At 54.4% G+C, this 12,105-nt stretch overlaps 5 protein-coding genes across 5 annotated transcripts; 3 read left to right on the plus strand and 2 right to left on the minus strand.

The window, feature by feature from the left end:
* Window positions 1–407: 407 nt before the first annotated feature.
* On the minus strand, window positions 408–1,826 carry RRD1 (Serine/threonine-protein phosphatase 2A activator 1; the record flags this gene model as incomplete). Its single annotated transcript, XM_064804788.1, has 1 exon — window positions 408–1,826. The coding sequence occupies one exon, from the start codon at window positions 1,824–1,826 to the stop codon at window positions 408–410; it is 1,419 nt and encodes a 472-aa protein (XP_064656630.1).
* Window positions 1,827–2,054: 228 nt separating this feature from the next.
* Window positions 2,055–4,691, plus strand: LTR77_007552 (uncharacterized protein; the record flags this gene model as incomplete). Its single annotated transcript, XM_064804789.1, has 2 exons — window positions 2,055–4,262; window positions 4,350–4,691. 2 exons carry the CDS (start codon window positions 2,055–2,057, stop codon window positions 4,689–4,691), a joined length of 2,550 nt encoding a protein of 849 aa, XP_064656631.1.
* Window positions 4,692–5,384: 693 nt separating this feature from the next.
* Window positions 5,385–6,744, plus strand: LTR77_007553 (uncharacterized protein; the record flags this gene model as incomplete). The annotated part of the gene is made up of 3 exons (XM_064804790.1): window positions 5,385–5,565; window positions 5,614–5,687; window positions 5,740–6,744. The coding sequence occupies 3 exons, from the start codon at window positions 5,385–5,387 to the stop codon at window positions 6,742–6,744; spliced, it is 1,260 nt and encodes a 419-aa protein (XP_064656632.1).
* A 227-nt stretch (window positions 6,745–6,971) lies between these two features.
* Window positions 6,972–8,947, minus strand: LTR77_007554 (uncharacterized protein; the record flags this gene model as incomplete). The annotated part of the gene is made up of 2 exons (XM_064804791.1): window positions 6,972–7,063; window positions 7,237–8,947. 2 exons carry the CDS (start codon window positions 8,945–8,947, stop codon window positions 6,972–6,974), a joined length of 1,803 nt encoding a protein of 600 aa, XP_064656633.1.
* Window positions 8,948–9,678: 731 nt separating this feature from the next.
* On the plus strand, window positions 9,679–11,664 carry LTR77_007555 (uncharacterized protein; the record flags this gene model as incomplete). The annotated part of the gene is made up of 7 exons (XM_064804792.1): window positions 9,679–9,806; window positions 9,867–9,881; window positions 9,935–9,960; window positions 10,016–10,079; window positions 10,144–11,204; window positions 11,255–11,439; window positions 11,500–11,664. The coding sequence occupies 7 exons, from the start codon at window positions 9,679–9,681 to the stop codon at window positions 11,662–11,664; spliced, it is 1,644 nt and encodes a 547-aa protein (XP_064656634.1).
* Window positions 11,665–12,105: the final 441 nt, after the last annotated feature.

Raw genomic sequence — 12,105 nt, forward strand, 5'->3', positions numbered from 1 at the left:
ACATGTAAAAGACAGTGCATATATGTATACCTTACTTATCCTCCATTCATTGCTCGTGCATCAACATCTCGAACACAGTCTCCGTCTTCCAGCAATCAGACGCAGAGAAGGTCTAGCCTACTGCTAGCCGAATGCTAAGAATAGTCCCAACGTGGAGTGCATACGAACCCTTGCTTGAGACGACTGTGCTGTTTCAAAAGGCCAAGAAGTCTGTATCAGTATATCCTGCTCGATGCAGACCGATCTCCTGCTCGTGCAGCGCTTGCACAGCCTGTGCGATAATCATCCGCTTTGCACGGCACGGCACAGCCTGGCCATCTGCACACATGTCGCAGAACCACGCGTCGTTGTCCATACACATTCCGTTGTCAGTCACATGTCGCAGTCGTGACACCCTCAGTTCGTGCTCAGCCACCATCTCTCCGCGGAGCAGGTGTTCGAGACACGCCAGCTGTAGCATTGCTGGGTGCAGGTCGTTGCGTGGCAGCCCAGGGTGCGGCAGTAGGAGGCATGCCGGAAGCAGCGGGAGGTCGTTGTGTCGCCCCCATATGAGAGGGCCCTGCATGTTGCTGCCGCGTACCGGCCCACGGCGCCCTCATACTCGGTACTCCATTCCCCACCTCCGCTCCGCCAACCCCGGGCTTCGCCCATGGTGCCTTCGTGCCAGCACCACCTGGAGGCGGCATCGACCCCGGCGCCTGCTGGCCACTCCTCGGCTGACTGGCCGCGTGCGCAGTCTTCGCCCCGTCTGCCATCACACTCTCATGCCTCTCCCACCTCCACAGGCTCCCAAAAACAAAATGCTGCACCACCGGAAACTTCCCCAGCACCTCCGCCACCCACATCTTCACCATGCCCTTGTTGATCTTGCCCCAGCCGTCCTTGATTCCGCTCACGTCATAGAGGACAGGTGAGTGCTCCCAGAAAGGGCCGCGCTTGACAGCGTAGATGAAGGCGATGGCGGAGAAGTACATATTGCTCTCTGCTAGATCCGCGACGAGAGCCTTGTCGGTTACGGAGCTGGGCAGCGGAGAGTTTGGAGAAGAGCCTTCCGTTGGAGTGGGTTGTGGTGGTTGTGCCGTGACGTCGATAGCAGGTCCGAGTTGCGCAGAACCGAATATGTATGGGAGATGGCTGTGGTCGTCAAGACCCCAGACACCATGTGAGCCTGCCGGTTCAAGGGTGTATGTATTTATAAGCACGCGGACTAGGATCAGATATGGCTGCATCACGCCCATAACTATTGCCCTCTCCTCGCCGTCCTCGAAAGCGTTTAATTTCCACAGACATCCCAGGAAAGCAAGGAAGCTTAGCTCGTGCCCTGTACCATAGTCCAGACGTTGAGCGCTGCCGAAGCTGCCGAGAAGATAGGCTCCAAGTTCGTCCTTGAGAGCCGACTGCTGCCGTTCGTATCGCTGTAGAAGAGGTACCAAATGCTTGTCCAACAGTTGATCCAGGGCCTCTTCCATGAGCTTGAACCATGTCCGGAACGCTACGTTGCCAAATCTTCTTGGTCCGGTATCCGGTGGCGCATCCTTGGTTAGTGCTTCAAGGTCGGAGACCAGATCTTGTAGGCTTTGGACGGTCGAAGAGAAGGGTGGTGGCGAGTCGAGAGTGCTTGGTTGGACATCGCTTCCCGATTCTCTCGTTGGGAACATGGAGCGGCTCAGTTGGAGAAGCCATGTTACGAGATCTTGGTATGCCGTAGAGGTGTGAAAGAATTGTAGGTCATCACCATCGTTAATCCTTTTGGATGGACTTGAGAAGGTGTGCTCCGCGGACGCTGGAAGTCGTTCCAAGGTCGGAATTGGTGGAGGGGCGGCCATATTTAAGCTCCCATTCTTTCCTATCCTTTAAGCCAATGTTCACGAGGTTTGTTTTCAAGCGATGTTGGAAGCAGAGAGCTACACGTGATCTTTTCTTAGCGCGTACTAGCGCGTCGAGGCGCGAAACTCAAATCTGTCGCTACAACAACCAAGGCAAGAGCGAGCGACGAGGCAAGCGCATGTGATTGATCCAGTGGGGTCACATCACTTCAAGACAAACCGCCCTCAATGGCAAAAAAAAGCAGATTCATCTCGCCGGTCAAACAAACTGGTCTGGCGACAGACAAGAACGCCGAATTGCCCGCTTCTTCCGATCCCGAAGAACAACAACCAACAATGGGCAACGAACAGTCCAGAGCGCTTAACGAGGCGCAAGACCGCACGACTACCCGCCCGAGCACTGGACAGCTTAAAAAGCCTACCAAGAAGATCGCTCTGGCACAGAAGAATCCAGCGTATCGTAATCCTCTTCTCACGGCAGGCGGAACGAGGCAGAGGACGCTGGGAGGAGGGAAGAAGTCGGTGTACGAATTTCCTGATGCGGAGGAGGAGGTGCGGCTGGTGCCCAAGACCAGAGGCGGGCTGTATCCGCTGACGGGCTTTTCGCCGTTGAAGGGTGTGAGGAGTCGGGCGGAGGGGGCTAAGGCAGTGGGAAAGGCGGGGCCTGTGACGAGGAGTAGTCCCAGGAAGTCGAAGCGGACGGAAAGGGTGGACGAATCGGAGGAGGGCGAGGGAGAGGGAGAGGAAAGTGAGACAGCTGAGGAGCAGGAGGATCGGGAGCAAGAGGGCGAGGTAGAAGAGACGGTGCATGCAGAGGATGGTTCGAACGTTGAGGGTCAGGGTAAAAACGATGAAGAAGGTGAAAATGAGGAGGATGAATACGTTCAGGTTGCAAGTCCCAAGGCAGGCGCTGCTCACGAAAAGGGAACAAGCTCTGCGAAACGTACATCTACTCGCGGGAAGCGTGCGAAGACACCGGAAGCTCCAGCCGTAGCTCCACCAGCGGCAAAGAAGAAGCGCGGTCGGCCTTCGAAGAATAAACATACTGAGGAAGTCGAGCCTTCGGACACCGTAGCAAGCAAGAAGCGCGGCAGAGCGAACGAAGACAGAACAGCAGTAGCTGAGCACACTCCAAAGCGCACCAGACGGCAGACACGCGCCGAAGACGATGCAGAACGGGACGAACAGGTAGACCGGGAAGGCGACGACGGTGAAGAGCAATCTCTTTTCCAGAGCATGCGCAAGCGTAGACAGGAGCCATGGAACCGCACTCGCGAGGCTGAAGACGATGCGGTGGAAGAGGAGCAAGCAGTTGATGCTCCTAGGCAGGGCCGACAAATGACAGGCCAGCAACAAGCTGCGAAAGGCGCTGTTGAGGCAGTTGCGCAGGAGTATGATAACGAAGACGAATCAAACACAGAAGAGAGACAGCCGTCGCCATCGAAGACTAACAAGCGTCCACACTCATCGACAAACGCAAAAGCGAACACTAGCTCGAAGCGCAGAAGGCCTGACACCGCACCAGAGGAACCTGAACCGTCCGCAGAAGGCCATGCCACTCAGAGTAGGTCTGGTCTCACAGAAGCTGACAAGCATCGCATCTTTGGGCGATGGCCGGAACTCAAAAGGGCGTTCAACGCTGCAGATCACATTGGTAGGCCTGTGGAAGGTCGTGGCGTTACGCGAGTCCGATATGACAAGGTCCCGCTTGAGTTGGAGGATAAGCAAGTCAGGGCTGCTGTGAAGCTGTGCAAGAAACTGACTACTTCGTACAACACCTCTAGAGACAACACTGGCGAGTCTAGCACGCCAGCAGTCGATCCAGCAAGTGTGCTGTCGGAACTGAGACAACGGATCGACGGTCTTTGTGGCAAGAACGAAGAGTACGACTACGACGGTAGGAACGTCGACAGGTGCACCAGCATGTACTATCATCTGGTCCCGAAACTGCTAGGCCTCGTCGAAAGTGCCGTTACCTGCTATGAAAAGCTGGACGAACGCGAGTTCCCTGCCAACGAGCTCACTATACCTCATCTTCACGTCGTCAACAGAATCATCAACCTCCTTCTCGACCTTGTTATGGGCGCAGCTGAATACCATCCACGACCCGAAACAAGCTACCACGTGGTCCAGCCCGTGCGCGAAATCGCACCCATCTTGCGAGACGTCCACCGTTCCTTCCATGATCGAATTCAACACCATCAACATCGACTCGCCACTCAACGTCAAGCCCAGATCGACGCCCAGCAACGAGCAGCCGACCTCGAGCAAGAACAACGCCGAGCAGTCCAGCAACAGGAATTCGACCGCATGCAAGCCAAATGGATCCGCCTACATGAAGTCCGCTACTGGGCTGAAGGCGGCTTTCCACCCCATCAGAAGGTCGTTCATCTCGAGCGCCCGGTGTACGATGTCGATCCCGATGGCCAGCGGTTCGTACGTACGGAGTCTTTCCGGCCGCGTGTAGGGCCGCCACCGGGGCTAGTTGAGCGCGCTTCGAGGTTGGAGCTGAGTATGGTACAGTATAGTGCGCTGTTGGACGGGCTGAGGGAGTATGCTGGGGAATTTGTGTTTGAGCGATTGTTCGCTGAGTGCTGTCGGAAGGGGCGGGAGTTGAACAGATTCAATGTAACGGAGATTGTCACGCAGGCGGCGGTGATGAGGGAGTGGTTGATCAAGTGTGATCAGAAGAGAGGGAGGGAGACGGAGGCGTGGGTATTGGGAATTCCTGTATGGACGAGTGGGCATCCTTCGCTTGCGGGTAAGGAAAATGAGGAAGATGCTGGGGAGGCGGAGGCTGTTGAGGGAGAAGCCTCGACCAGGAGAAGTGGTCGGCAGGGCGAGATGATCACGCTGGATGACTGACGATTGTATGACCTGTTGTTCGGGACTTTGGATCGCCTTATGATACCCTCGCGAAGAACTTCTTCAAGGAACGGGCCGAATGCTTGCGATAACGGTGGACAAGGTACTTGTGACCAAGAGCCTTGTGACCTACCTTCATACACCGACAGTGCAATGCAACTCCACAAACCCGCATATCCGCAACGCCGCAACGCCGCGGCTGCTTTTTGCCTTCTCCAACATCACATGAGGTTCTCCACGACGTCGATGCTGACATGAGACGATGGTCTAACCGCTTCAGTCTGTCTCGATCAGGCTAGCCCGGGGTTAAGTTAACACTAATCATCCTACGTTGCAGTCTCGCCTTCTTCCTTCCACAATCAGTCGCTATTGACATGCGGGAACAAACCCCTTCAACAGGGATGGTCTGGCAAGCCGTATGAAGTGACAGCGCAGTTCACATTGACAGTGTACTCATTACTTCACACCCCCGATCCTCTCTCGTGAGACAATGGAATCAAGATCCGCCTGTGGAGGGCTGACTGCCGCATTTCTAATCATCCGGATTACTATCTGCAGGCATTGCGGGCGGTATGCCGAGTTTCGGCCAGTTCGTGGGGGATGGTGTGGTGTACGTTCAGTTCCGTTATCAATGCACGGTCTGCATGTGTTGTGGTAAGTTCGCACGCCTTGCCTTTGTCTCGTACAGTCAATATGTTTTCCTTTAAGAAGAAACACCAGAGCGTTGCGGAGATCCATCTTACTGCCCAGGACGGCGGTGTCATCACTGAAAGTGGTGAGATTGTTCATCGCAGCAATGAGGACATAGTGGGCAATGCTGTGTTCAAGCTACGGCAAGGGGAGAGGTTCACGCACTCCAAAGTGTTGCTCAGAGGTATGGCTCGACCCAACGCCTCACAATGGCTATTCTCACACACCGTAGGGATTGTCACTACGACGACAGAGACCTCACCATCTGGGTCTTTGCAGCCACGTTGGAGAACGGAGAAGCTGCCGGTAAGTCTGTGTAATGAATCCCTGATGTCGTCGTGTATCTAACGACTGCCAGTTGCTAGCTGTCGCTGTCCAGAGCAAAGCACAGCCCGACTTCCGTGCAGAAAATGGCATCATCAACATCCCGTTCCGCTTCAATCTGGACGAATGCAAGCGCAGCTCCGACGTACAGGATCTGCCTCCCTCGGTCGATTGGAAGCAAGACACGAAGTGGTGGTCGTCCCTGAAGCAGTCGGATGGAGCTGCTCAGTATAGCATCGACTATAGTATCACTGCCTCCGCTTGCTGTGAGAGCAAGCTCATAGCGTCGACGACCAGAAAGCTCTCTGTCTTACCGGTTGCTGAGGAGCAGCCTCCGCCATACGATCCAAACTCTTTAAGCAGGCCAGGGGAGTACTTCACAGTGAGCTCTCCACGGCCCTCGAAAGCGAGGCGAAGAACGGCGGGTCATCAGTTCCAAGTCGCTGCCCAAGAACCAAGCCCTCTCCGGCTGGACGTCAGCGGCCACACATTGCAAACGTCTGTCGCCATACCACTGGTAATCAAGCTCACACCACAGGACAACGGCGATCTCGACGAAAAGAGCATACCCGCGCAATGCAGCTTGAAAGCGCAGTTAGTCACACGAACGTTCATCACACCCAACCATTCCAGGACGATCCCAACAATGGAGAGAATAGCAGCGGATGAGGATGCCCGTGTCAGAACAATGAGAAACAATGAACAGAGCTTCACGTTCTCCCTGTCCGGCTGGCAGCAGTATGGTGAAGGTACAGCACAACGAACTTCGACACAGCGTGCGTTCCTGACAAACACAGGTACCTCCGAGCACTTCGCTATAACAAGACTGCCGTTCTTATTCAACATCGACTCTCCAACAAGGCTGAGTCCGACATTCTTCACACCTCTGTTGTCAAGACAGCACGCCATCGAGCTCAAGTTCACCTTTCTACAGAGCTCGAGGACGCTTGAGCTCTCGCTACCATTGCAAGCAGTGCATGAGGCGGGACCTGTCGATGTGTCGATGCGGAAGCAGTTTTTGCAAACGGAGACCAAGTGAGCTGGGTATGATTAGCTGAGATCTAGCAATCAGATCGCAACCCTCGTTTTTCGTGGAAGGGTCTTGTTAACGTATCAATGCAAGTCACCGTGGGTTCGGCATTTGTATTGTGGTTGATCAAGCGTTTCTAGCGACTCTTGTTTGTAATTCTCCAGCGGGTCAGGGGAGGCGTTCGTCTCGTGGGTGACAGTCTTGTTCGTCGATCTCATCTGATCACATACAGCTTGCTATGTCTCCAGTTCACGTGTCTGTTCGACTGCTTCCGCATCGGCATTCTCATCCTGTGAAGAAGTAGTCGAAGCAGATAAGAGACCGTAAGCTGCACATGATCAGCTGAGATCTACCAACAAGACGGTGACCCACGAGACAAACGCCTCCCCGAATTCGCTGAAGCGTCACAAACACGGCTAAAAACGCTGCAACCAAAACAATAACACCCAACTCACGGCGACTCGACCTAAGAGTTCAACACCTTCGTCTTCATCCACTCACTGGTGCCCACGCCCAAATTCAACCCATTCCTCGCCCACCACCTCCGCACCTCCACTCCCCTCTCCCCCTCATCACCATCCTCCAACGCCTCCTCAATATCACACGTCTTATACTCCACCTTCAAACCGCTCGTCTTCCACCACTCCAGCACATCCACGTTACCGCTCTTCGTCGCGCCGACCAGCACTTGGTTGTCGAAGATGATCTTGCTGCCCTTCAGCTCATGCCAGACTTGCAGGATGTCGACGTGGCCGTGCGTGCTGGCGAGTTTGGCCACGGTGTCTTCGTGCGGGAAGGCGATGCCGGATTGCAGCCACCAGCGGACGACGTCCGTGTGCCCGTTTTGCGTGGCGTAGCAGATGCTTTTGCCGGGTTTGAGGCGGAGGTTGGATTTGTTGTCGTCGGCGGTGGTGGTTTGGTTCTTCCACCATTCGAGGACGGAGACGTGGCCTTGACTACTGGCTTGTTCGAGGGAGGCTTCGGTGTATTTGTAGGGAAGGCCGGAGTGTTGCCACCATTCTAGGACGTTGACGAAGCCGGCTCGGGAGGCACCGTCGAGGGCTTCGATGGTGTATTCTTTCGATAGGAAGGAGGGTGATGTACGCCAGAACTCGAGGATCTCGGTCCGTCCGAAAACTGAGGATGCTTTGTCTGGTAAGAAGGTTTGGCCGAAGGTGTTCCAGAAGAGTAATCTGTGGTTCGTCTCGAGGTATGACAGAAGTGGTGTCATGGCAAAGCGCATGATCAGCCTGATGCATAGCTTCGACAGCCATCGCGGTACACTTTCAGCCGCGATGAACTTCTCCACATCTTCGACACTGCCGCGCAGAATCGTAAGTTCCAGTCTTTTCATATAATGCTGCGGCCCTTGAACGTTCGAGTTGACGTGGACAGACCAGTCCGATGGAGGAGGTAGGTTGGTGTAAACATGCATTGTCTGCGCCAACTCCCAGTCACCAGTAAAGTCAAAGATCATCGTCCAGAGCTCAGGTGGAAGGGTGTTGTCGGTCTTCTTGCCGGAGGTGGCGAGGGATGGCCGCTGCGTGGGCGACACTTCCATGTCCTGCCCAATGTTCATGAGATCCACCTGATTGCGTACTGCATCCACAAGCTCCTCAGTCGCATCGTGCGACTTCATCTTCTTCTCGTCGTCCACAAACTTCCAAAGCATCGGCTGCAGCACTTGCACCCAGTTCCATTTCCGTCGGATTTTGGTGAGCTGTTTCTTGGTCATTGGATTCTCCCACATCAGAGCCGACATGCCGGGTACCAGCAGCACTTTCTTCGACACATTCCAGCTTCGCAAGATCTCGAGTAGCAGATTGTCGGTGTGCCCATGAAGCATCTTTGCCAGGTTGTTCGCATCTATCGGTGCCAGAACCAGTATGTCTGCCCACTCACACAGCTCTGCAGCTTCCTTCTCGACCTCTTCCGTGTAAGTGACAGCTGTACTGCGCGAGATGTTGGACGTGGTCAAGCAGTACGACGAGGCAGCAATGAAATCCTGGCTTCGGTAGGTCGGGTCGAGGATGGCTTTCAGTGAGACATCGTCAATTTCTGCAATCTTTGGCAAGACGTCCTGAATGATCTTCTGGTCGGCGCATCCGACTGAGGCGAACAGAACGTGCAGGTCTCGCCGTCTCTCGAGGTCGAGTCCTGTCTGGGACGGCTGGGGTGTTGTGCGGGCGGACGCCCGCTTCGGCGATGCCATGGTTGTATTCCTCCTTTGTGGTCGTAGAGTTGTTGAGAAGAGTTAGAAGACGTCGCGGTATGGGAGGTGTTGCCTGCTCGAGGGAGTTGTGGTGAATGCAGTCTTGATGCTGAGATTCATCATGAGCGGCGCCACAGAAGCCACGCGACGCGGGTAGATAAGATCCGCCGAAAGCTTGAATCTCTGTCTCCACTTCCCGCGTGTCATGTGAAAGAGCCATAATGATCGGATGGTTCCTGGAGGTGCCGTAAGGTAAGTTGGAATGGAGATGAAAGCACTCGGTGTATAGGAGCTCCGGCGCCACCTTCCCACGGCTACAACCATACTGACGAAGAAACGAGCCGTCGCCAGAAGCAGCAGCGATATCCCCGCGTTGGAGGTAAGACATCTGGGGAAGAGCATACAATCGAGTACAGCATATAGCCGCGCCTCGAAGATGGCGATTGCATACGTCAACACACTGTCGACTCCGTGTACGCGGGGAGTGCTTCTCGGTCCAGGGAAAACGATGTCGTAGAGTACAAAAGTTCTCCTCAAGTTTTTTGGTAGAATAACAACATATTATCATCTCTTGAAGCTCTCCTCCCATTCTTGTTTGATACCCGAGGGCTAGCGAAGAGTGAAGATCGGTTGACGATACCGATACTCTTCATATCATATACCTTTCAGACACCGTTTTGTCGTTGTTCGCCATCTTCTCATCTTGGAAACTACTCGTGAGCCTTCTCAACATGACGAACGACACCTACGACGCCATCATCGTCGGCGCTGGCTTTGCGGGAATCTATCAAGTATATTCGTTGGCAAAGCTAGGATTGAATTGTCTGGTTATTGACGCTGCTGGCAATGTTGGTGGAACGTAAGTTGAATCAAAGATGAACTGTCTTATGGAATAAATGCTGACGAAGGATCGTTGCAGATGGTACTCAAATCTGTACGCAGCACTCTGACCGTACGCATACTTGAAATACTGATTATGTGGCAAAGATACCCTGGCGCCATGTCAGATACCCGTAAGTGATGTCGTCCTGAACATAAAGAGAAACTGTGTGCTGACGGACTGAACAGCAAGTTCGGTCTATCGATTCTCCTGGGACAAGGACGATCTGATGACTTATCCATGGGAGGAAGGGTAACATTTCCTCCATGACCGAACGCGACCACTGATCAATCACTAACCAGCATACCCATCCCAGCTACGTCAAACAACCCGAAGTCCTAGCCTACCTCAACCACGTCGTCGACAAACACGACCTGCGAAAGTACATGCGCTTCAACACCGAAATGACCGCCGCCCACTGGCAAGACTCGGACCAGATGTGGCATCTCACCGTCAACGGCAGCGACAAAATCATCGCCAAATACGTCATCACCGGCCTCGGACTCCTCTCGCGCACGAATCTCCCGGACATCCCCGGCATAGACACGTTCGAAGGCGACATGTACCACACGGCCAAATGGCCGCAAGGCTACGACGTGACCGGCAAGAAAGCCGGCGTGATCGGCTGCGGCTCCACGGGTGTCCAGGTCATCACGGACATCGGCTGCAAAGTCAAGCAGCTCGACTGCTACCAGCGCCATCCGCAGTACACCGTCCCGTCCGGCGATAAGAAAGTCACGCTCGAAGAGCGCAAATTCCTCAACGACAACTGGGACTCCATCTGGCACCTCGTGCGGCACTCCATCACCGCCTTTGGCTTCGAAGAGAGCAAGCAGTCCTACCATGACGCCAGCCCCGAGGAGCGCGAGCGCGTTTTCCAGGAGGCATGGGATATTGGGTGTGGGTTCCGCTTCATGTTCGGCACCTTTAACGACATCGCCACGGACATGGAGGCGAATAAAGGAGCGCAGGATTTTATTCGAAAGCAAATCGACACGATCGTCAAGGACCCGAAGAAAGCCGAGAAGTTGAAGCCGCACGACGTGTACGCCCGTCGACCGCTGTGCGATGGGAATGCGTCAAATGGGCAGAAGTACTTTGAGCAGTTTAACCGGGAGAACGTCGATGTGGTTGATTTGAAGGAGACGCCGATTGAGCGGATCGAGGCGAAGGGGATCCAGACGGCAGATGGGAAGTTGCATGAGCACGATTTGCTGATTTTCGCCACGGGGTTCGATGCTGTAGAGGGGAACTACACGCGGCTGGCGATCCATGGACGGGATGGTATGTCGTTGAAGGAGTATTGGGATGATTTGGGGCCGACGAGCTATTTGGGGTCGTTTGTGCCGAAGTTTCCGAATTTCTTCTTGATTTCTGGTGAGTTGTCCAGCTGGGGAATATGTGCTATGGCTGACTTGTTTTTGCAGGCCCCAAAGGTCCCTTCACCAACATGCCGCCCTCGATTGAAGTCCAAGTCGAGTTCATCACCGACGCCATTCGCGATGCTGAGAAGTCCGGCGTGCGACTGATTGAGCCCACGGAGGAGGCAGAACGGCAGTACTCGGAGCTCTGCGACCAGCTGGCCGAGAACAGCTTGTTCTGGAAGGCTGAGGTATGTTTCTTCTTCTTCTTCTTCTTCTTCCGGGTTTTGTGCAGGGCTGACTTTTTGCAGGATAACTGGATCTTTGGGGCGAATATACCTGGTAAGAAGCGGTGTTTGAGATTCTTCTTTGGTGGTATGGAGGCGTTCCTTGATAAGCTGGAGGAGGTGAAGAAGAATGGGTATACTGGATTCAAGCCGTTTACGCAGGATCATGCGGCTCCTACTAGGTTGTGAGGGGGTTGTTGCGAGATGTTGGCATGAGATGGATCCATAGCGAGCATAGCTCCCGTCTTCAGCATTACGTGGCAAGGAATAATAAGCCGCCACAGATATACCTACCTGTATCGTTCCACTCTCAACGCAAACCTACTCACCTCGTTATCGTGCCCAATGCGACATCACATTGCCCTTACACACTCTGTTCATCTCACAGGTATTCCGAGTATGTCCAACGACCCACCGTGAGTTCTGACCTTCGGAGCGGTGAAATGGTGACAAGCTTGACCGCCCTCTTCATTCGAGGCGCAAGAGGCGTTCTGCACCCCAACCACCGCCTCGAGATGTGAGTCGTCGCCTTGCCTCCGCGCTGCCCGTTGCCGGCATCATGCACTGGATCGGACGCTTTGATATTGACGGCCTCGATCGGGAAAGCAGCCGAAACCTGGTTCAACGCTT

The sequence above is a fragment of the Saxophila tyrrhenica genome (assembly GCF_035928015.1).
Source record: "Saxophila tyrrhenica strain CCFEE 5935 chromosome Unknown scaffold_12, whole genome shotgun sequence".
In the NCBI taxonomy this organism is placed as follows: domain Eukaryota; kingdom Fungi; phylum Ascomycota; class Dothideomycetes; order Mycosphaerellales; family Extremaceae; genus Saxophila; species Saxophila tyrrhenica.